General features: G+C 39.0%; 1 protein-coding gene across 1 annotated transcript in view; it reads right to left on the bottom strand.

The window, feature by feature from the left end:
• Nucleotides 1-3,237: 3,237 nt before the first annotated feature.
• The window catches only part of LOC114664567 (regulating synaptic membrane exocytosis protein 3), a 171,345-nt gene continuing 153,121 nt past the window's right edge, over nucleotides 3,238-21,461 (bottom strand). The window contains 3 exon segments of the mRNA XM_051936355.1: nucleotides 3,238-15,482; nucleotides 15,484-15,633; nucleotides 15,737-15,875. Of these exon segments, the coding sequence (XP_051792315.1) occupies nucleotides 15,420-15,482; nucleotides 15,484-15,633; nucleotides 15,737-15,875 (352 nt within the window). The 3' untranslated portion in view covers nucleotides 3,238-15,419.

Below are 21,461 nucleotides of genomic sequence, written 5' to 3'. Positions count from 1 at the left end.
GCCTGGACAAACTGGTGAGGAAGGCAGGCTCTATTGTTGGCATAGAGCTGGACGGTTTGACATCCGTAGCAGAGCAACGGGCACTCAGCAGGCTCCTATCAATTATGGAGAATCCACTACATCCATTAAACAGTGTCATCTCCAGACAGAGGAGCAGTTTCAGCGACAGACTGCTGTCACTGTCCTGCTCCACTGACAGACTGAGAAGATCATTCCTCCCCCAAACTATGCGACTCTTCAATTCCACCAGAGGGGGTAAACGTTGAACATTATTCAAGTTATTGTCTATTTTTTACCTGCATTTTTTTTTTTATTACTCTTTAATTTAATATTTTTTGCTGCTGGAGTATGTGAATTTCCCCCTGGGATTAATAAAGTATCTATCTATCTATCTATCTATCTATCTATCTATCTATCTATCTATCTATCTATCTATCTATCTATCTATCTATCTATCTATCTATCTATCTATCTATCTATAAAAGATTAAATAAGTAAGGGAACAGGCTGAGCACCCCAAGAGTCTTCTGTGCACCTTCAGAAGCACCAAAGAAAAGGCCCACCCGCTGACAGCTCTCACTAAGGAACTCTCCTGCAATTGTAATTGCCATGTCTACTCCTAGAGGACAAAATAACCCCTGCAATCAGCAGCATGGATCAAGGGATCACCTGGTCCCCAGTATTGAGAACTGGCAGTCCACTTTGTGTTTAGTTGGGAACTGGTTGGCTGACGGTCAAAATCATGTTTTCAGTATTCATTTTCCCTTTTGCAGTATCTGTTCTCTGTGTTTGGGCTTCTTGTCTCCTGTCTCCCTGGTCTGCTTGGACATTGATGACTTGATCATTTAGAGAACTGTTTTACATGGCAGTTTAGGTTGGATGTGTTAAGTGGTGGGCTGTTTTACTATGTATCTTGATTGTTAATTTTTGACTTCATGGCTGTTATTTTCTTCATGAATAAACATTTGATCATAAAAAATGAACCAATTTAAATGCTAAAGAGCTGGACCATTACTATATGGAATGAAATGTGTTTTTTCACAAAAGTAACCCTCAACTCCTTCAGTGACCACCTGCTAGAAGCACATAACCTTTCAATTGGTCTCTGCCAGCGTTGACTTGTGTGAAACCATTATGTATGTTATTTCTAAGAACATTATTCAGTATCTGTCAAGGTTTGTTGAGAAAGCTTTTTCTTTTACCATTTTTTTAAATTGTTCAAGTTCAGTAAAGAGTACAAAACAGTCTCTTTAATGGGCAAGTGGCAGTGAAAATTAATACCCGCTGCATCCAGTCAGGGCCAATACTGAGGACCTCCATCTTCAACCAGTAGGAAAGTTAATATTTGTATCCCAGTTTGAGACCCTTTGCCTTTCACAAGGATTACCACCAAATTCTCAAGTGCTTATCAATTGTTAAGATTCACAGAATGTAGCAGAGAGGGTCTTCCTTGTGGTATTGTGTGGTCATTGTCATGCTGGCCATCCATGATGTTATCAGCTCAGAGCTTACAATGAGCATACAGCATTGAAAACTGTGCCCAGCAGTTGAAATGGACAAGAACAGAACATTCCATGTCCTAAAGATCATTAAGACAGTTGGTCTCAGGTTTTACTCGACCTACATAGTAAATTTTTCTTTACTCATTTACTGCTTATTTGTTGCCCACTCTCACCACGTTTAATGTACCAAAGCAAAGCATGCACTCTTTCACAGTATTAAATAATTAATTAAATAATAAATAAAATATTGTTTTATATATTTTTCTGTATTTGTTATATTTCTATATATTTGTTCCATGGCTATATGTCTATATATGTATACTGTATATATTTTTCTATATGTATATGTATTTTCTGTTGTGTTCCTTGTGTTTTGTGGGTGGTTCCCCAAAGGGCGGGGCCACCTGCCCATCACTGTCAAGTGATCGCCCTTAGCACTACAAAGGCTGAGGAATACCCCAGTCCCTTTCTGTTCATTAATGCATATTTAATGTTGGTGAGTTCTCTGATAATTCATTGCATCTTTTTGATTATTGACTTGCTAGGTATTAATCACCGTGCTTTTTTTATCATTCTTGGAATTTGTGAATTGGAACTTGTTTGCCTCTGAATTGCCTAATTATTGAAGGCGACTCCTTCTGTGTTTTTTGTGTTCCTTGGAGCTTTTTGTGTCACAGACCATTCTGTGATAATACATCTTTTATTTATAAAGGATCTGTGATTGCCCTTTTGTTACCAGCCAGGGTTTGATTGTTCTATCCCCAATAGTGGGCATTTTTGAGGTATTTTGGAACTCTGTTTGCTTTCTTTAATGAGAGGCATAACACATGGGGTAGTTGAGGGTACGCATCCAGCAGATACCAAGAAATCCATAGCATTCCTGACCAAAGCAGTGGCCGACATAGATGGGTTTTTTGTAATGTAACAACCTTAAATCTACTTCATTCAAGTCAGGGACGCAGGGAGTTTGGGGCATTGGCATAGCCTAGTGGATTTAGCGAGGCTGAGAGAAAGTCTGCCACTGTGATATATGCTATCTTCCCAGTTGCAGTTTTGAAATCTGAGTTGACTCCTTCAGCTTTGATGGGATAGTTTCCATTTAGTTGAAATGAACTGAAGGCTCCAGTTTCACAGGCAGTCTCTCTGTGTATGAGAAGAGACCCACTGGCACCCAGAAGCACTGGATGGACCTCCTGTCTGTCTCAGTCCCACACTAATGCTGCGGCCAGTTTGGAATTACTAATGAAATGAACCTACCCAAGGATGGGGGAGAAAAACTGGAATACTTAGAGGAAAATCCACACAGACACGGGAAGATAACGTAGTCTCCAGCTAGACATTGACCAAGACTCTGAGTCTTTGAGACAAATGTGCCTATCACTGTGCCACTGCGTGATCGTTTCTAGCTATCATTAGTTTAAAGGATCTGAAGAATTTCACTTAAACTTTGACGGTACATCAGTCCATCCATTTATGAGGCAGCTTATCCAGTTCAGTGTCCCAGGGTGCCAGTATCTGCCCAGCTCAAACCAACTAAGGATGGGGTGCCAGGTCATCACAGACGTTAATGATAACATTTTTTTTTGGTTATTGTTGTTTTGATCATTAGCAAATACTCACCAATTCAGCATGTAAAGAACATGGAAGGGTAAAATCTCAAGGTTCACTGTCAAACTGCACCAGGATAAGGTGTTCAATCACCACAAATTCGGTGTATTCTAATTTTGCACACAAGTTTGTAATTAGAGGCTGTTCTTATTTAACAATTATAATAAATAGAAGAAAGAAGGCACACAGATCACACACTCTCCTTGATGTGCTATGCAGGCGTAAAAATCCAATTGGAGGTGACCATCAGGAGCATATACAGTACAATAGATTTGTGTAGGAAATATTCACAGTTATTTATATTAAAAAATGAAATACACAGACAAAGCAAGCTTCTTGCGGATTTTAATTGCCCTCAGTGGCTGTCCAGGAGCATGCAGGCTCAAGCTTCAGATTTATGACTTTGATTTAATATTAATTTGAAAATTGTCAAGTGTATATTACAAAACTACATGCACCCTAAGCTCTTCAATCCTGCTCCATATAAACCACAAAAATACAAGTTTAACATTATCAAATACTGCACATAGAAAACATACATACCACAAGGTAAAAAAGTACAACTCAGCATATATATGTTTGTATATATATATATATATATATATGTATATGTATATGTATACAGTATATATGTATATATTTTATAACTCTATCCATCTTCCAAAAATGATACAGTAATTTGCACCTACAAGCAATGCCTGGGTTTCCGTAAATCAATTGCGTGATATAATTTGGGTAAAGAAGGGCATATAAAAATATAAGACTCTGTGCTGGTCTGGTACTAGACAGTAGAACAGTTCTCCCATGTCAGTCGCACACGCTGGGTGTAGCCCGGTGTCAGGATATCCCAGAAGGCGTGTGTCACTGTAGCTAAAGTACGGTGTATGGAACAGATTGTCTAAGGTCTGCAGCACAATATGAGCACCAAAGTAGGCTGTTGAGATTCTTAGGACACTGGAATAATGGCACTCTTGACACACTCTGCCTCTCTTTTTTTTCTAGTTTCTTCTTGTCCCCTTGGGAGCAAAAGCCACGTCCAGCTACCAGATCCTTTTACTTAGTAATAACATTTTGGCACTTAAGCAAAATGAGAAACTGGTCATTCTCTTGAGCTTTGTTCTCTTTACAGATTGTTGGTGCTGATGGATGCCTTTTGCTACATACTTCTGAATGTATAGAAATATAGATTTAATAGTTACTGTAAAAAAATAAAAGCATTCAAGAGCATCCATGAGGGAAGCTACATGTTTTCCTTACTGGCAAAATATAGTTATTTGAATTAAAAATATAAAATGAAAAGTGAAAGCTAAGACTAATAAAATAAAGATGTGTCTAGCCACCGCAGGTAGTTTGCATTATGTGATGATGGGTAGATTGTCTTATAGCAGCACCATCTGAAGACCAGCTTTGATTTAAATCTATTACTACAGAAAATAAGGTTTATTCAGATAATTCTTATAACAAAAACCTAATAAAAATTAGGTGTGATTACATAATTCTTCTGTGACAGAAGGATTTTGGGTTGAGCTTTCTGGTGAATGTCACCAGTGGCAGACACCAGTCAGCACTTTAAAGAGCCTGGAATGCTCGCAGGCTGTGTTATCAATAAAATGTGTTCTCCTTTCAAGATATGCTTTCTTCATTGACGTTTTCCATTTCATTCAACCAGCTTCATTTTATTTAAACATGAAGACAGAACTAAAGATACAGTTGAGAACCAGTAAGTTGGAAACTGCAGCAGAGTGCGTGTTTCACTGACGTTAACTGTGCGCTTCATTTAGATGGGTCCTGTACCACTGGAGTGGATACCACTAAGCGCTCCGCCACTGGGACTTGTAGACCTGAGCATAATACTGACTGCTCTACCGCTCTACTTCATCCTTCTGGAGTGTAATCTGGTGAAATCCATACCATTGGAGTTGACTCTTTCTGCTGCTGGGTTATGTACTGCTTGACACTGTGCCAGTGGACTCTGAACTCTTGGATTCCATACTACTTGACTCTAAATATTGTACCACTGCACTCAATATAGCTTGATTTGACTTTCACAAACTTTACACATTGTATAACCTGACTTAATACTGTGAATTCAATGACAATGAACTTTATGCTGGGGAATTCTGTACCACTAGACTCTAGTTAGGTACGCTGGTACAACTTTAGCTTAGATATTGCAAAAAATGTGCTTATTACTCATATGTTGTTACAACACAAGACATTAACAAAGGCTACTTTTGGTCTTAAGAACGCTTACAACGCATCAGTAAATTGATTCTCTCTGCAGTGCGACCTACTGAAACGTCACTTTGGAATAGTGAGAGCTGGCTTACACTTCTCTTGATATTGTATACTTCAGTAGGAGATCTGTGAATCCTCCATATTCACAAGTAATTTCAACAATGCTTTATAAGAGTTGCTAAGGCCTTTATTAAGGTCTAGTTACATAAAAATATAAGACTAACAGATGCATTTTTGCAGTACCTAAGCTTAAGTGTTACCACTATGTTCTATGCAGCTGAATTTAATACTGCCGACTGCATGCCACTGTGCTTTGGACAGATAAGTCCACAGTGCTGGCCTCTACTGTATATCGCTGAAATCGACGCTGTTTGGAGAGTGTAGTGCTTGACTGACTCTGTAGCTCTGTGTTTCTGGATTTGTAGCACTGTACTCAATACTTCAGGACTTTATACTGTAGACCTTTATTACACTACACTGAACTTTGCGAGATTCCTTACCACTGTGTTCTGTAGAACTATAATGTCGTCCACTGTGCGAACTGATTATGTTCTTTTTCTTTTTTCTTTTTGTTCTTTATTTCACCTTATACAATTTCTTGTATTAGGAATTTGTTGGTTTTTGCATACCCCTTGGGGTCAGAGCGCAGGGTCAACCATTGTACAGCGCCCCTGGAGCAATTACAGGTTAAGGGTCTTGCTCAAGGGCCCAGCAGAGTAGGATCTCTTTTGGCAGTGACAGGGATTCGAACCGGCAACCTTCTGGATACCAGCGCAGATCCTTAGCCTCAGAGCCACCACTCTGCCCCCTAAATAATATATGATACTACTGGACGCTATAACATTGAGTGCAATATTACTAAAATCTAATTTCAAGAATGTTATAATGCAGGACTCATTTCTGCTGAGTTCTTTACCTCTTGACTCTTGACTACTGGAGTCTCTTTTGCTATGCTGTGGAATGCTTTACACTACCAAATATATACATAAGAATTCCTGAAGACTTTCCCTTGGCTATACTTTACTAATTTATAAAGCTATTGATATTTACGGTCAGAAGATAAACTTTTCCCAATTTTGACAATTACTTTTCTTCAAAAACACTTGCTAGTGCTTCAAACTTGCTGCACTCAACTGTAACTTTTATCAGCATCACGTTGAACAAGTTCTCTGAAAGGAAACAACACCAGGAATGCAAGGTTTAAGAAATCAAAGCTCAGGTCTTGGGCTTGCCAACCTTAAGTGTTGAAAAACAGAGCAAACTTTAACAGTTAATAACTAAATATTATAACCAAAGTTGTCTTTGCACAGTGCAGGTAAAAATATATACTGATGATAAGACGACTTAACACAAATGCGATTACAAAAAATTCAAAACCAAATATTGCTGTTCAGAAATGTCCCAGGATTTTGGTTGTTCATTATTTGGCCATTACAGTTGGCCTTTCTTCTCATCCCAACTAGTATGATTCTGATTTTCAGAAATAAAGCTTATTGTAGTTTTTGAATGTCTGTCTTCTTTCATTGGAGTGAAATAATATATAGAGTTCAATATTTAAAATGTAATACTAGTTAATTGCAAATACATTTTGAAACAAAGATAAAAATATATTTCATGCTGAAAACTATCAGAAAGTGAGGAATGCAATGTTTTGTCCTCTAAGCCTTCATATGGCGTGAAGTTTAATCTTGTACATATTAGGCGGTAACAACAGGAAGTGTACGTTTCTCACATTCCCACTGCTTTAAACAACGGCAATGGCAATCTGAGGTGGTGGTCAGACATGGCAGCCTTATTTACAGAGCGGGCCAAAAGTGAGTCCTAAATAACAAATATGGCCCTCTGTTCAGCTCTTCCAGGTTTTAAGATGAAACACTGAATTATAAAATAGTTACTTCTTTACCAGACGTGTAAACACTCCAAAATCACAAGAAATGTGTAACATTCTTTTTACATTAAATATCAAGAAATGGCAAATTACATCTCACTGTGCTGTACTGTATATATTTAAAAAACTGAATGTGCTCTGTATAAAATACATCTGTTATAAACACTGTAATTTGCTTTTCTTTTCATCTGCCAAAGCATTTAATTTTGCTCAAAATGCATTTGGCAACATTGAAAAGATGGGAGCGAAGTGAAACTCAGGGCTTTGAAATTTAAATGCCAGCCATGGGTTTTAATACGCTCGTTTGCTTTGAAAATGCTCAACAGTATTTTGTACTGAGAACAAAGTCAGTATTCTTGCACGTCCACAAAAAATAAAAAATATTTCTCAAAAACATGCTACATTTTTATTTCAGTCCGAGAAAAGTAAAGTAAAAAGTAAAGTGTCAAACACTTGTAACGTGCAAATGTCTCACGTTTAAATGTCATGGGAAGGGTGAGAAGATGTGAAAGTAAGACTCTTTTACAACGGGGGGTTTGCTGCCCAATGTGAATTGTTAGGCTTGGTCAACACCACACTGAATGGCACAAAGAGATAAACCTCATCACCGTCAGAATACACAGGATTTAAACATCCTTTTGTCTGGGCAGCAGGACCATTCCGTTTTGAGTTGCATGCCTACATGCATAGATCTCGGCCTACACAGACAGCATTCTCCGGTCACTGCCGTAAATGATCACAGAATGTCAGGCACAGCAACCATAAAGCCAAGTGCAAATCATACCAAAGCGATATCACAGATCCTATTCAACGATAGCTTACACTGCTAAAGATAAAATCAAGAAGCACCATCAGAAAGAAAAAAGTGACCTTAAATGATGAAGCAAATGACTGGTGGAGCTTCTTAGGATGACCTAAACAGAATGGCAAGGTAAGCCTCCGTACATCTTGGACTGGTGTTTTGGGAGGCTAGGGGACATTACTGTTAAACCAGCCGTAATTTTCCCAATCCACTTACTGTAGTCACTCTGGAGGGTGGTGGGCCTTTCTTTAAGTTATTTAAAAGAGCTCCATATTAGACCAGTTGGAGGCCTGAGCCCGTCAACTGCTGCTAATATTAATTGAATTCAGTTAGACTGGGGTGTCACTGGATGGTTCCATTTTATGAAAATACATTAGATAAGACATGGGGGACTTGTGTGGCTGCTGGCTTACATTGCAACTTAGATTTGTTAGAATTTATGCCTCATTACTGCCTTGCTTCTGTCAATTGGGCAGCATCCGTAAAGATCAACAGTGGGTGCAGATTTTAATTGCTTATAGTATATCAGTTTGAATTCATTTATTTGATTTGCTGAGTCACTTAATTCTTGATCCAGCTTCTACATTTAGAAACAGTATTCCAAATGAGATGACAATGTGGTCTCTATGACGGTTACAAAAGTACTTCAAGACTTTCAGTCCACAGATCCCTCTCTTTGATGTGCAGTGATCTGTTATGATCTTAACTTTAAAATGGCGAAATGTGTTCAGTTCTAATAAATCAATATGTCAGTACTTAACAGGCTCTTCAGAGGAGCTCTGTGTTCATTATCACTTATTCATGGGCTGGTTAATTGCAAATTACTGCGGATTTTCATTTCACAAATAAATGGTTCAGTCTTGCTTCTAAATTATCTAATTGTTTAGTTAGTCTTTTCCTTCTGTTATTTTATATATGTGCTAATAAATTTACAGGTAAACAAAATTCAGAAATTGACATTTTTTGCCATATCTTTAAATGTCAACTTTCTTTTACCATATTCTTTTGAATTTGCCTTTTCTTGTGGAGTTTACTCCCTTAACTGTATCCAGATACTGATGATGGGTGATGAGCAGTACAGACATGGGTGCAAATGACACTGAATACTAAAGGAAAGCAGCCACCGCTGTATAAAATTCACTCATGAGCTAATTAATAAGAAAAGGAGAATCAAACTCTTAAAAAGTAAGAAAAAGAATAATAATTAAACAAATATTTGCAACCTTCCTCTAAAAATTTAGCAAACCCATTTTTCAGTTTCTGGATTGGCACAAAAAAAAGGTAGAAACTGGGAAGTTAATACATTGTTTAATTAAGTCTGGGTAAAAGGAGAAGGTGGCTGGGATGAACATTTGCAGTTTGAGGTGGTAAGCAGAACTGAACTTGAGGACCACTTAGTTACGTCTTTTATTACTAATTAGCACTGAAATAAATGTAGCATTAAAGTAGTGGCTTCCTTTTAGAATTCAGTGTTATTTGCAGCCACGTCTGCACTGCTTATTACTTACTAGTGGTCAGTATTTGGATGCAATTAAGGGAGTAAATTCCACAGATTTAAAAAATGTATGATAAAAGATAGTTAACACTTAAAGATATGGCCAACAATGCAGATTTCCAAGTTTTGTTAACATGTAAATGTACTAAACACAAAACAAGAGAAGGAAAGACTAAGTAAATAATTAGATCATTTAGAACCATTTATTTGCGAAATGGGTTGGAATGAAAACCTGTAGCCACAGTGGTGCCCTAGGAGTGAACTTAGGAACCCCTGGTTGGGTTCTCACCGTTATTTCATGACCATTAAGATGATACACAGTAAGTGAAGACTCTGTTGGCAATGTCATGTAGTGTGACACCAGCTTAACGAAATGTGCAAAGATTTTGCATCTTATTTGCAAGAAACTTTCCTCTTACATTTCTGGTTTTAAACTAGATTGTTAGAGAGTTGCACAGAAAGGTACCCAAAATCCTCATTTGAAGAAAGAAATTTCCTTTGCTGTTCACAAACACCTCTGAACTCAGAGGACAAAAACTGTTAACATTTACATTTCTAAGAGAAGCAGATTTTTAAAAAATAGTTCTGAAACAGCTTGGGCTTACGGTTCCTGCTGTATGATGTCAGAGTAAAACGTGAAAGCTGATTGGTTGAAGCTGAATGAGTGCTGAAACAAGCTATAGGCCAATGTCTGATTAAGAATCTAAATGGACTCTGAACCAGCAGCCACAGGAGGACCCCAGGACTTATGGAATATGCTCTGTAATTCTGAACATGAATGAAAAACACTTTAATGAAGGCATTACCAAAATAAGTTGTGCTCTTGTGCAAATTTTTAGCAAAAATAAAAAGGAACTGAGCTGTCTAGGGATCAATGCCCAGGAACATACATTCATTGGCATCTCTGAAACTTCTCTCCAGGAAGTACTCTACAAGATGACAGACATACTGCATATAAAGGTAAAGTCTTCCAGTGCTCACAACAGCATTAGCAGTCTGAGCCACAAGCAAGCAAGTGACAGATCCTTCCTTAGCCCTTCTCTGAATCAAGCCCAGCATGCTACTCATTTTAACAACAATAAGCATTTCTAAAGGCAACGTGCAGTGAATTTCCATCTTCTCTGTAAAATCACATTTTCAAACATTCAGTTATCTTAACTGTAAATACAGTAAGAGGAGTACCTACAGCAGAAACAAAAAAGAGTGAAGGCTTCTTGCCTGGGCAGAACAAATGCCCCATTTAGCAATGCTCCGAAATGTTTTGTTATTTGGCATGCTGATACAAATGAAGCATTACTATTAAACACAAAGTAACTGTACCCTACCTAAGATTTACAGCAGGGGCCACATGAGGGACCCTCTGAGTCCACTCTTTCTTCAAAAAAGAAGAAAAAAAGAAACAACGCCTTGATAAAGGCACAGAGCATTTCACTGCCTGACCTGTAAGATATGAAAGTAAATGTGACAAGGACAGACAGCATCATGTGACCTGCGAGCTGTCTCTCCCTCCATTTGGGCTTTCGAAAGACATAATAAAAATGAGCAAGTATATTTATATATTAATAAATGAAAAAGTATTTGCTCCAATTAGATTACCAACATAATTTAATACTTTTCACAGTGAATTTCCTCTGATGTTTTGATGAGTTGTATTTTGAGGGAACAAAATATATGCACAAAATTTGCTGTTTATATATTTTTTTTTTTTTAAGGGCAGGGTAATCATTAAGGAGAACACCAGTGGTACAAGAGGAATTGTATGAACTCTGACTAATCTAAATGATAAGGTCAGCACTTTGAACACTTCAGTAAAACTCAGGCCTGATGAAGACCTGGGTTGCTCACCTACGTTTTGCCCTTATCATCACATTGTGATGTCCTAGAGGTGTGTCATGCTACAATCAAAACAATTCCTGAAAATCTTCAGAAAATTAGCTGATATCCATCATGCTGGAAAAAGTTACTATCCATTTCCAACTTTCTCCAGCTCCCTTGAACCAAAGTCAGAACCATATTGAATAAACTGAGCAAATCTAGGGTGTTCAGTTTGCCAGATGTGGCCTTCCCACATTTAATGATGCAACAAAGAATCTGAGTGCTCTTCTTAAGTTTTCCAGAATACAAAAAGATGGTCCTCAAACTATCTGGAATATTGCTTTGTGGGCAGAGGAGTGTAACAGGAACTGTTTGACCACTAAGCATGATAGTGGTAGAGTAATGGTTTGGATATCTTCTGTTACAGCAATAACTGAACAAACAATGAATTGGTTTTGTACCAGAGGATTCTACAGAAGAATATTAGGCCATCTGGCTGTGAGCTAAAGCAATAAAATAAATCAACTAAATGAAACATACTACTGTAGAAGTATGTCAGAATGGTTGAAGAAAATGATCTTGAGCAATGATGAATTCCAAGTTCAAGTAAACCTTGCAGAATTATTTTGGTATGGCCTGAAATAAGTATTTCATGCTCTGAAACTCACAAATTGTAGAAATGGTTCTGCAAGGAGGATATTTGCAAAAATCCTCCACAATACGATGATTTAATTAATAACATCTGGAAATGCCTACTTGTAGTTATTACAGATAGAAGGTCCTTTATATCTAACATTAGATTTTTGGTGGAAAATCTGGCAACATTCACAGTGAAAAGTATGAAATAATGCAAAACATCTAACAGTTAAACAGTTTTTTGATATGAGTGCATCTCAATAAATACACTTCTGTTTTAGCCACACACATACATGAGGTGAATGCTTCACTAAGTCATCTCCTCATTACTAGAAAAAAATGTTTCCATTAACTGGAAATCTTAAATCAAATAATCTGAAATGCAACCCACACCACCCACCTTAGACGAATGCAAATTTTACTCTTAAAAATAACTCACCCATACCCAATATGCATTGGGTGGTACACTAAAACAATGAGGAGTCCATTACACGAACACTCAGTTGACCTGAATGTCTGATGCACCCTTACAGATGTCACTAGGGCTTACTGTGTTGCTCATTTGTGGGTAAACCCTTTTTCCAAGTGCTATGGGTGATCTGAGAACTTCTGTTTTGGCTCACTCCCTACACTCTTGGTCACAAGTTTGATTTCTACATTTTCTGTTAGGTGAAGTTCTAAAAGTCACGATATTTCCTAACAATTGCTGTAGGAGGTGTGTCTAATTGTCATCTCCATACTCCCAAAAATTAGCAAAATGGGTGACAGTAAATCTCTGTGTGAAATGACCTCTATGGGCAGAGAAGGCTGTTTCCAAAAGGTAAAACCAAAAAGCCTGCCAGTAGAGGGCGTTCTTGACTTGTTAATCAGACTTTCCAGTTTCACACATCCTGAGACTGGCCATCAGTTTAGCCACATTGTCCTCAGAGTGCTGGGAATGCTTTTTAGGAGTCAATACTACAGGAACTCGTAAAAGCATGAGCTTTACCATTGCTAAAGTGTGTAAAGTCTTCAGAATTTCAATGACAGCAGCTCTTTCATTGGACTGTGTGACCAGAGTTGCTACCTAGAATGTACCCTCTTGCTTATTTACTGACAACGCAAACCAAAAAATAACAATTCTTCAACTGAAAAAAGTTTCCAAAATAGGCAAACTACACAAAAAAAAAGTTACAAACCTGACCCGGCAGTTGAAACAAATATTAGAACCAATCAGTATCTACTATTCATATTGAAAAGATTCATGCATAAAGAGATAAAGAGTACACTGTTGAGTCAAAATGTCCCGTTTGATTTCTGTGCACATGGAGACACAGGTGGTGAAATGCACAGTTATCTCTATTTTTTTTTTTTTTTTTTGTTGGTCACCAACATGAATGACAATCAGGCAATTCCTACTCTTGATGCTTCTCAGTCGGAATAGGGATGCTGCGTTCAATAAATTAGAGGATATGGTAGGCTTTTTTGTCCTGGTGACTTAGAACGCTGGTGGACCTTTATATGATGATTTCACTGGCTGGTGTTGAAGTAATAGCTTTTTTTTTCTGCAAACTGAATTGAACCAAAAACACACAACAAAAACCCAGAAATTCAAATAGGCTGTCCAGTGTCTGTTGGACCCTTTCGTTGTTGAAGAGCTGGTGCTACTGTTTTTCCAGATAAGCTAAATTTAACAGATTTGGTCATTAACAATTTCAATAAGCTGAAGTCATGGATTCATTAGGAACGTGAATAGACCATTGAATAGGCAAAAGAAGACATCCTACAGCCAAGTTTTACACTTGCTCCTCTTCTTCTCTGCATAAAGCATGGATTGACTGCACAGATGTGATGTTTCTCCAAGTGAAACATTTATATCTGATCAGGCACAAGAACATCGAATAGTCTACAGAAGATAAAACAAAGCCGATGAAATGACACTTTGTGTGCATTGCTGTTTTCTGGATGTTGGCACCTCTATAAGTATTCATGAGGTGTTTTAGAATTGACTAAAAGCACGCAGGACGTGCTCTTCTGTGCTACGAGGGGCTATGACTTTTCAAAAGAACGGCTGGTGAGAGGTTCACTGAAAGCATTTTCTTTTCCATGTCAGCTTGTCATGCCCCAGACTGCATAGTGCTCAGGACAAGGGTCGCCCTGGGAAGGTGCACAGCATCCCCTTGGGCCGTGTGCAGGCTTGCTCTTTTGAGACCATGTGACTCTCTGTGGTGTATGCTCTTCGGCTTCTTCCTTTTTCTGTTTCTGCCTCTCTGTCTTTCTCTCTCTCTGTGTCTGCTGGGCCCGCGTGAAGGGGCCAGTCCGCTCCTGACTGAGGAGAGACCTGATGCACTCTGCTGTGGGTGGGCCTAGGCTCTCGACCTACTTGAAACAGTCTTGTTTTGTCAATGGCCAGCCTTTGAAACATCTTTATAAGCAGATGTGTTTCTGTATCTTCTGAGTAAAGGCTGAAATCTTCCAATTATTAAGAAGGTTTGTACAAGATTATTAAAGAAGCTAAATTTTTCTGAAGTTCTTAAATGATTAAATATTGAACATGGCCTTTAATTTAGGTATCTCAGTAAGCAACTTTTTCCCCTTCATGTCGTTCATTTTTATTATTTTTATTTTTTGCATTCCCTTGTTGTCATCGACACGATGGTCACAGACATTGCTACATATTTTCTATTAAAATGAATTGCTTTGGTTTGTACATTTTTGTTTTTAGTTGCTCAGGTTTGGCATTTAGGAAAGCCAGAGAAGGTCTGGACAAGGATGAAGTGGTGGGGCAACTTGGAGTGTGCCATTGGTGAGGGTGAGTTGGGCACAGATGCTACATTTGTTAGATTAGTTGGAAATGACCAGCAGCACTGGAGAAGTCAATACACTGTGTGAACTTTGTCACTTTCCTAATAAAATCATTTTTTCTTAGTTGATGAGATGGAGGAAGAGCCCATCCTCTGGACTCTAGTTTCTTATTTCTTTACTGCTCTTGAGTTCTGATAAGTGAACATTTCTTCCAAGGCAGCAGGGAGCAGAACTGGGATGAGTATTCTTATCTGTGCCTTTGCCTTCTGGAGTTCCATGCTGTGGCATTCCGAGTATGAAGAGATGCTGCTGCCTTGTTATCATGGATTCAACATAAACCATCCCAGGATGTCTCTTCTGCTTTTGGTGCAAGTGCATGCATTTACATTATACACTGTATATGCGCTTGCCTATATACAGCATATACAAAACACGATCTATGTGTTAGGGTGCTCAGGTATGTGTGCAGGTACCCTCCTTGTGTATGGTGTTTTTTGTTTTTTGTTTTGTTTTTCTTTTTCTTTTTTTATACTCGCACACATATGCTTCAAGGAAATGTGCCAAATCACAGTCAATCAGAGCAGCTACTAGGAGGCGCCGAATTCCGAGCGCCTGCCCCTGATGTGTGCAGTGGGGCAGCTGGAGACATCACTAGGTGCAGGAGGGGCTGGTGGAGCTCTCCAGGGATGACTGGGAAAGACGACGGGTTAGGGGGACCGATAGTAGAGTCAGCCAGAGAGGAAGTAGGAAACAGCTTGTACCAGCCTGTCACCATAGTGGACAGGTCCAGCTCATCTAGAAGGATCTGAGCCATTCCCATGAAACACTTGTGATCCATTCTGCCATAATCACCCCACACAATGACCTGAAGGAAGAGAATGAGGAGGAAGACAGACAAGGTAATTAGTAATGTGGTAGCCAGTGAGCTGAGCCAGCAACTGATATCTCAGTTACAAACTCTCACTTACCTGAAGCACTTTTCCTTGAGGATTCTCATCAAAGAGCAATGCCTGCTGGTAGACAGGATCCAGTGTCTTTTTGGAAATTTTGGTTTTCTTCTTTGCCAAGCAGCTTCCATTCTCCAGCACATACACTTTCACATAGCGGCTGTCAAACAGGACAGAATTCAGATATTAGGTACTTACTGCACAGATCACTAGCATTTGTTAATCAGTTCCGAATCTTCTACTTATGTTTGTCCACAAGATGGCACCAGTTCTTTATTAAAGGAATATAAAAAATGAATTGCAGTGGATTTCATTTGGCTTTTTGACACTGATCAACAGAAAAAGACTAATTAATGTTAAAGTGAAAACAGATTTCTGCAAAGTGGTCTAAATTAATTTCAAATACACAACACACATTAATTGATGGTGTAAGTATTCAACCCTTTAATACGATACACCTAACTCATCAGTGGTGCCGCCAGTTGGTTTTACAAATCACATTACAATTAGTTCAATGGAGATTGTCTGTCAGTAGCTGAGGTGTTTCAATTGATTGTTGTATAAATGCACCTTATCTGGAAGGTCTAAATTGTGGTAAGTCAGTTTGGAGGTCTAACCTACACTTCTTCTTCTTTCAGCTGCTCTTATTAGGGATAGCCACAGCGGATCATCTTCTTCCACATCTTCCTGACCTCTTCATCTTGTTCTGTTATACCCATCACCTGCATGTCCTCTCTCACCACATCCATAAACCTTCTCTTAGGCCTTCCTCTTTTCCTCTTCCTTGGCAGCTCTATCCTTAACATCCTTTTCCCAATAAACCCAGAATCGCTCCTCTTCACATGTCCAAACCAACGCAATCTTGCCTCTCTGACTTTGTCTCCAATCCTTCCAAGCTGATCTGACCCTCTAATGTAACTCATGTCTAATCCTGTCCATCCTCGTCACACCCAATGCAAGTCTAACCTGCACAATAAAGACAAAAGAACACTCCAAGTAACTCCATGAAAAGGAGATTGAAAAGCACAATTCGAGAAATGGAGACAAGAAAATGTCCAAGAAAATGAATGTCCCTTGGGATCCAGTGAAATCAATCATTAAGAAATGGAAATAGTATGGCACAGCTACCAAAAGCAGGCCATCCACAAAAACCGGAAGATTGTGCAAGAAGAACTGGTGAGGGGGGCCTGCAAAAGACCTATGAGAACTCTAAAGAAGTTACAGGCTGCAGTGACTGAGATTAGAGAGGCTGTGCATGTGGTTACCTAGTTGCAGCTTTATGGGAAACTGGCAAAAAAAGGAAAGCCACTGTTAAAACATATGACCATGACATCTCAGGTATAGTTTGTTAGAAGACACTTAGGAGACTCTGAAGTCAGCTGGAAGAAGGTTCTTTGGTCTGATAAGAAAAACAATTGACCAATTTGGCCATTGAACTAAACACAATGTTTGGTGTAAGTCAAACACTGCACATTAACAAAAACTTATCATCTCCACTGTGAAGCCTGTTGGTCATAGCATTGTGCTGTGGGGATGCTTATCTGCAGCAGGCCATAGAAGGCTAGTGAGGGTGGAGGGTGAAATGAATACAGCGGAATCCAGGGAAATCCAGGAGGACAACCTGATTGTAGTCTGCAAGAACACCTGTGCCTATGCAGAGAGATTTGTTTTCCAGCAAGACACCAGCCCCAAGCACAAAGCCAAAACTAAAACAAAATGGCTTACAAAACAACAAAATTAAAGTCCAGGAGTGGTCAAGTCAAGATCTCAGTCCAACTGAGAATTTGAAAAAGTCTGCTCATTCACGGGCCCCAGGCAACCTAACAGATCTTGAGCAGTTTTACAAAGAAGAATGGGGAGAATCTATCATGGCCAGATGTACAAAGCTGATTGAGACCTGTGCCCAGAGATGCAAGGCTGCCAAAGGATCATCCACTAAAGAGTGACTTGAAGAGGGTGAATGCTTAAGTAATCAATTACTTTGAGTTTAATATCTGTAATTATTTTAAGCCATTTTCCAGAAATCTGTCTTCACTTTGATATTAACGTCTTTTTCTGTTGATAAGTGTCAAAAAGGTCCAGACTACAGTAAAATGTGAAAACTCCAAAGGGGTGAACAGTTTTTATAGATGGTGTAAGTGTGCAAATCAGAGACATGTTTGTGGGGCCTCCTTTGCTATCCTGGACTCACTGACCACTGTCTCAGTAACAAATTATACATGTCGAGGTCAGGCCACTCCTTATTTAAGTTGCATTTGTTTGACTTAGTTTTGTTAATTACTTTAGCAAAATATCTGACAATATTATTTTTATGAAGACACTTTATCTTAAACTGTTTTCTTGAAATGATGTTCTGTTCCTGTCTGTGTCCCTGTATTCCTTCTGATCAGCCTGCTAGTACTGTACACCTTGTACTAAACCCCACATTCCTCCTGAGCACAGGGCATGATGATGGCAATAGGCCAAAAGGATGACTTCTTTAATAAATGTTCAAACCCACTATTCTGAACTATGAATTAATAAAAATATACAATAAAAGAAGAACTTCACTTATTAACAAGCAGATACAAAGATTCCAAATGTTCAAAGCAATCCATATTTGAACTGTGACAAGTCCTCAAACAAGCCATATTAAAGATTCTTTGCTCATACTCAAACACACTGTAATTTTAGCTGTTGGAACCTTCATTTTTTTGATACTTTGGATCTATTAACTGATAGCGGTGCTAACTGATAGGTTTTGATTTAAACTCTGCATCTTTATTGATTTGAACTTTGTATCTTTTACTTAATTCTTTTAGAATTCCAGACTGCTAAATATCTCAATTACTGCATAATGTCTTCAGAATACCCAAAAACAACCTTTTATTTGCATGGACATCGGTCTGGGAAAAGAACACAATTTTGTAATATAAACATGGCAGTGGTTTTAAGATTTTGGATTATTTATGTAGCCATTGTTAACTCCACAGCAAATATTAGGTCCCCTGATGCAAAGGGAGATTTCTAAGACCTGCAGGGTTATGAAGGTTGAGTGGTCGCACCTCAGTAGGAAGAAGAAGTGCAGTAGTTAAGAAACCCTTGCTTGGTTAGACGCCTAGAACCAAATGGTGTGTGAGCCTTCATGTGTCTCAAGGACACCCCCGTGAAGATAGTGAGTCTCTGTGTGGAGTACTAAGAGTGACAGAGAGTGCCAAAATATCTCATATGGTACTTACAGTATGTGAATAGAATCTCTGTATGTTATGTGGAAGAATAATTTTAGGGTAACATAGCATTCATCTTAAAGAAAGAGCATAAAGGCTTAACATATGTCAGAAACCTGTTCAGGCACACCAGGAAACCAGATAAAGGTCAAGTGAACCACAAAATGTACACTGAAATATAAGAATTGATTTAGGAAAAATACTGAGATGGTCAAGTAAATAATGTACCAAAAGAAAGGTTGATGTAATATACAAAATGTCCTGAAGGATGACTAAGAATTCAGCAGATGTCTTATAAATGAGAATGGACAATTGTTATATGCACAGAAATTTCAAGGGTGGTGGGCTCATCTCAAAAGATATAAGAAGAACCAGAATATAATATAATAGACTTTTATTTTATATAAATCATTTGGGTGTAAACCAACGAACTGACCAGAGTAAAATGTATGCATTGATTGACACTGTATGTAAATTCAACAATTTATAAAATGAACCTCTACTTGTTGTTTCTCTGATCATTCTGACCATGCTATAATAATCTGCTTTTAAAGAATGCTCCCTCTATGATATTTTGCCAAGGAGTAATTAAAAGATACAATGAATGTCTTTTCTCCTGCCAGATTACTGAATTGTCCTGTTAGAGAATGTTTCTTTCTTTAATAAGATGTTAAATTTTGACCACAGTTTCTCTTAAGGTGTGAGAGCAGACTACAGCGCATCTTCAACCTGAGCCTGGAACAGGGGAGAGTCCCGAGGCTTTGGAAAACATCTTGCATCACCCCAGTCCCAAAGGTATCACATCCTAGTGAGCTGAATGACTTCCAGCCTGTCGCTCTGTCGTCACATGTGATGAAGACCATGGAGCGGCTGCTGCTTCACCACCTGAGGCCACAGGTCCCTTACGCCCTCGACCCTCTGCAGTTCGCATACCAGGAGAAGGTGGGAGCGGAGGATGCCATCATCTACATTATACACCGATCCCTATCCCACTTGGACAGAGGCAGTGGTGCTATAAGAATTATGTTTCTGGACTTCTCTAGCACCTTCAGCACCATCCAACCTCTGCTCCTTAGGGACAAGCTGACAGAGATGGGAGTAGATTCATACCTGGTAGCATGGATCGTGGACTATCTTAAAGACAGACCTCAGTATGTGCGTCTTGGGAACTGCAGGTCTGACATTGTAGTCAGCAACACAGGAGCGCCGCAGGGGACTGTACTTTCTCTGGTCCTGTCCAGCCTATATACATCAGACTTCCAATACAACTCGGAGTCCTGCCACGTGCAAAAGTTCACTGACAACACTGCTATTGTGGGCCACAACAGGAGTGGGCAAGAGGAGGAGTATAGGGACCTAATCAAGGACTTTGTTAAATGGTGCAACTCAAACTACCTACACCTGAACACCAGCAAAACCAAGGAGCTGGTGGTGATTTTAGGAGGCCCAGACCCCTCATGGACCCCATGATCATCAGAGGTGACTGTGTGCAGAGTGTACAGACCTATAAATACCTGGGAGTGCAGCTGGAAGATAAATTGGACTGGACTGCCAATACTGATGCTCTGTGTAAGAAAGGACAGAGCAGAATATACTTCCTTAGAAGGCTGGCGTCCTTCAACATCTGCAATAAGATACTGCAGATGTTCTATCAGACGGTTGTGGCTAGCGCCCTCTTCTATGCAGTGGTGTGCTGGAGAGGCAGCATAAAGAAGAAGGACACCTCACACCTGGACAAACTGGTGAGGAAGGCAGGCTCTATTGTAGGCACAGAGCTGGACAGTTTGACATCTGTGGCAGAGCGACGGGCACTGAGCAGGCTCCTGTCAATAATGGAGAATCCACTGCATCCACTAAACAGTATCATTTCCAGACAGAGGAGCAGCTTCAGCGACAGACTGTTGTCACTGTCCTGCTCCACTGACAGACTGAGGAGATCGTTCCTCCCCCAAACTATGCGACTCTTCAATTCTGCCCGGGGGGTAAACGTTAACATTATACAAAGTTATTGTCTGTCTGTATACCTGCATTGTTATCACTCTTTAATTTAATATTTTCTTTATCAGTATGCTGCTGCTGGAGTATGTGAATTTCCCCTTGGGATTAATAAAGTATCTATCTATCTATCTATCTATCTATCTATCTATCTTCTATCTATCTATCTATCTATCTATCTATCTATCTATCTATCTATCTATCTATCTATCTATCTATCTAGTAATGAACATGGTGAGTGTCACTCACCCTCAATAATACAAAGGGGTAAGTAACACAAAAAAATATAATTTTTGGGTGGAGTATTTCCTTTAAAAAAAACAGGAAACCAGAGAATGCAGCTGTTTAACATTAAAAGAGAATCAGTTAAGGCTTTGGAATCTTAATAAGCAAGTTAATGAACACTTCATGAAAACTACGTAGCTTCTAAATAACAAACTGGACTGGAGTGAAAACCTGCAACCACTGCAGCTCTCCCGGGCAGAACGCAGGCCCCTTCTGTAAATGGACAATATTTTGAGCAGTGTTTTTTATTTATGTAATTT

The sequence above is a fragment of the Erpetoichthys calabaricus genome, chromosome 14, assembly GCF_900747795.2.
Source record: "Erpetoichthys calabaricus chromosome 14, fErpCal1.3, whole genome shotgun sequence".
In the NCBI taxonomy this organism is placed as follows: Eukaryota; Metazoa; Chordata; class Cladistia; order Polypteriformes; family Polypteridae; genus Erpetoichthys; species Erpetoichthys calabaricus.
Note: the sequence above shows the minus strand (reverse complement) of the source record. Positions and strands in the feature narration are given on the sequence as shown.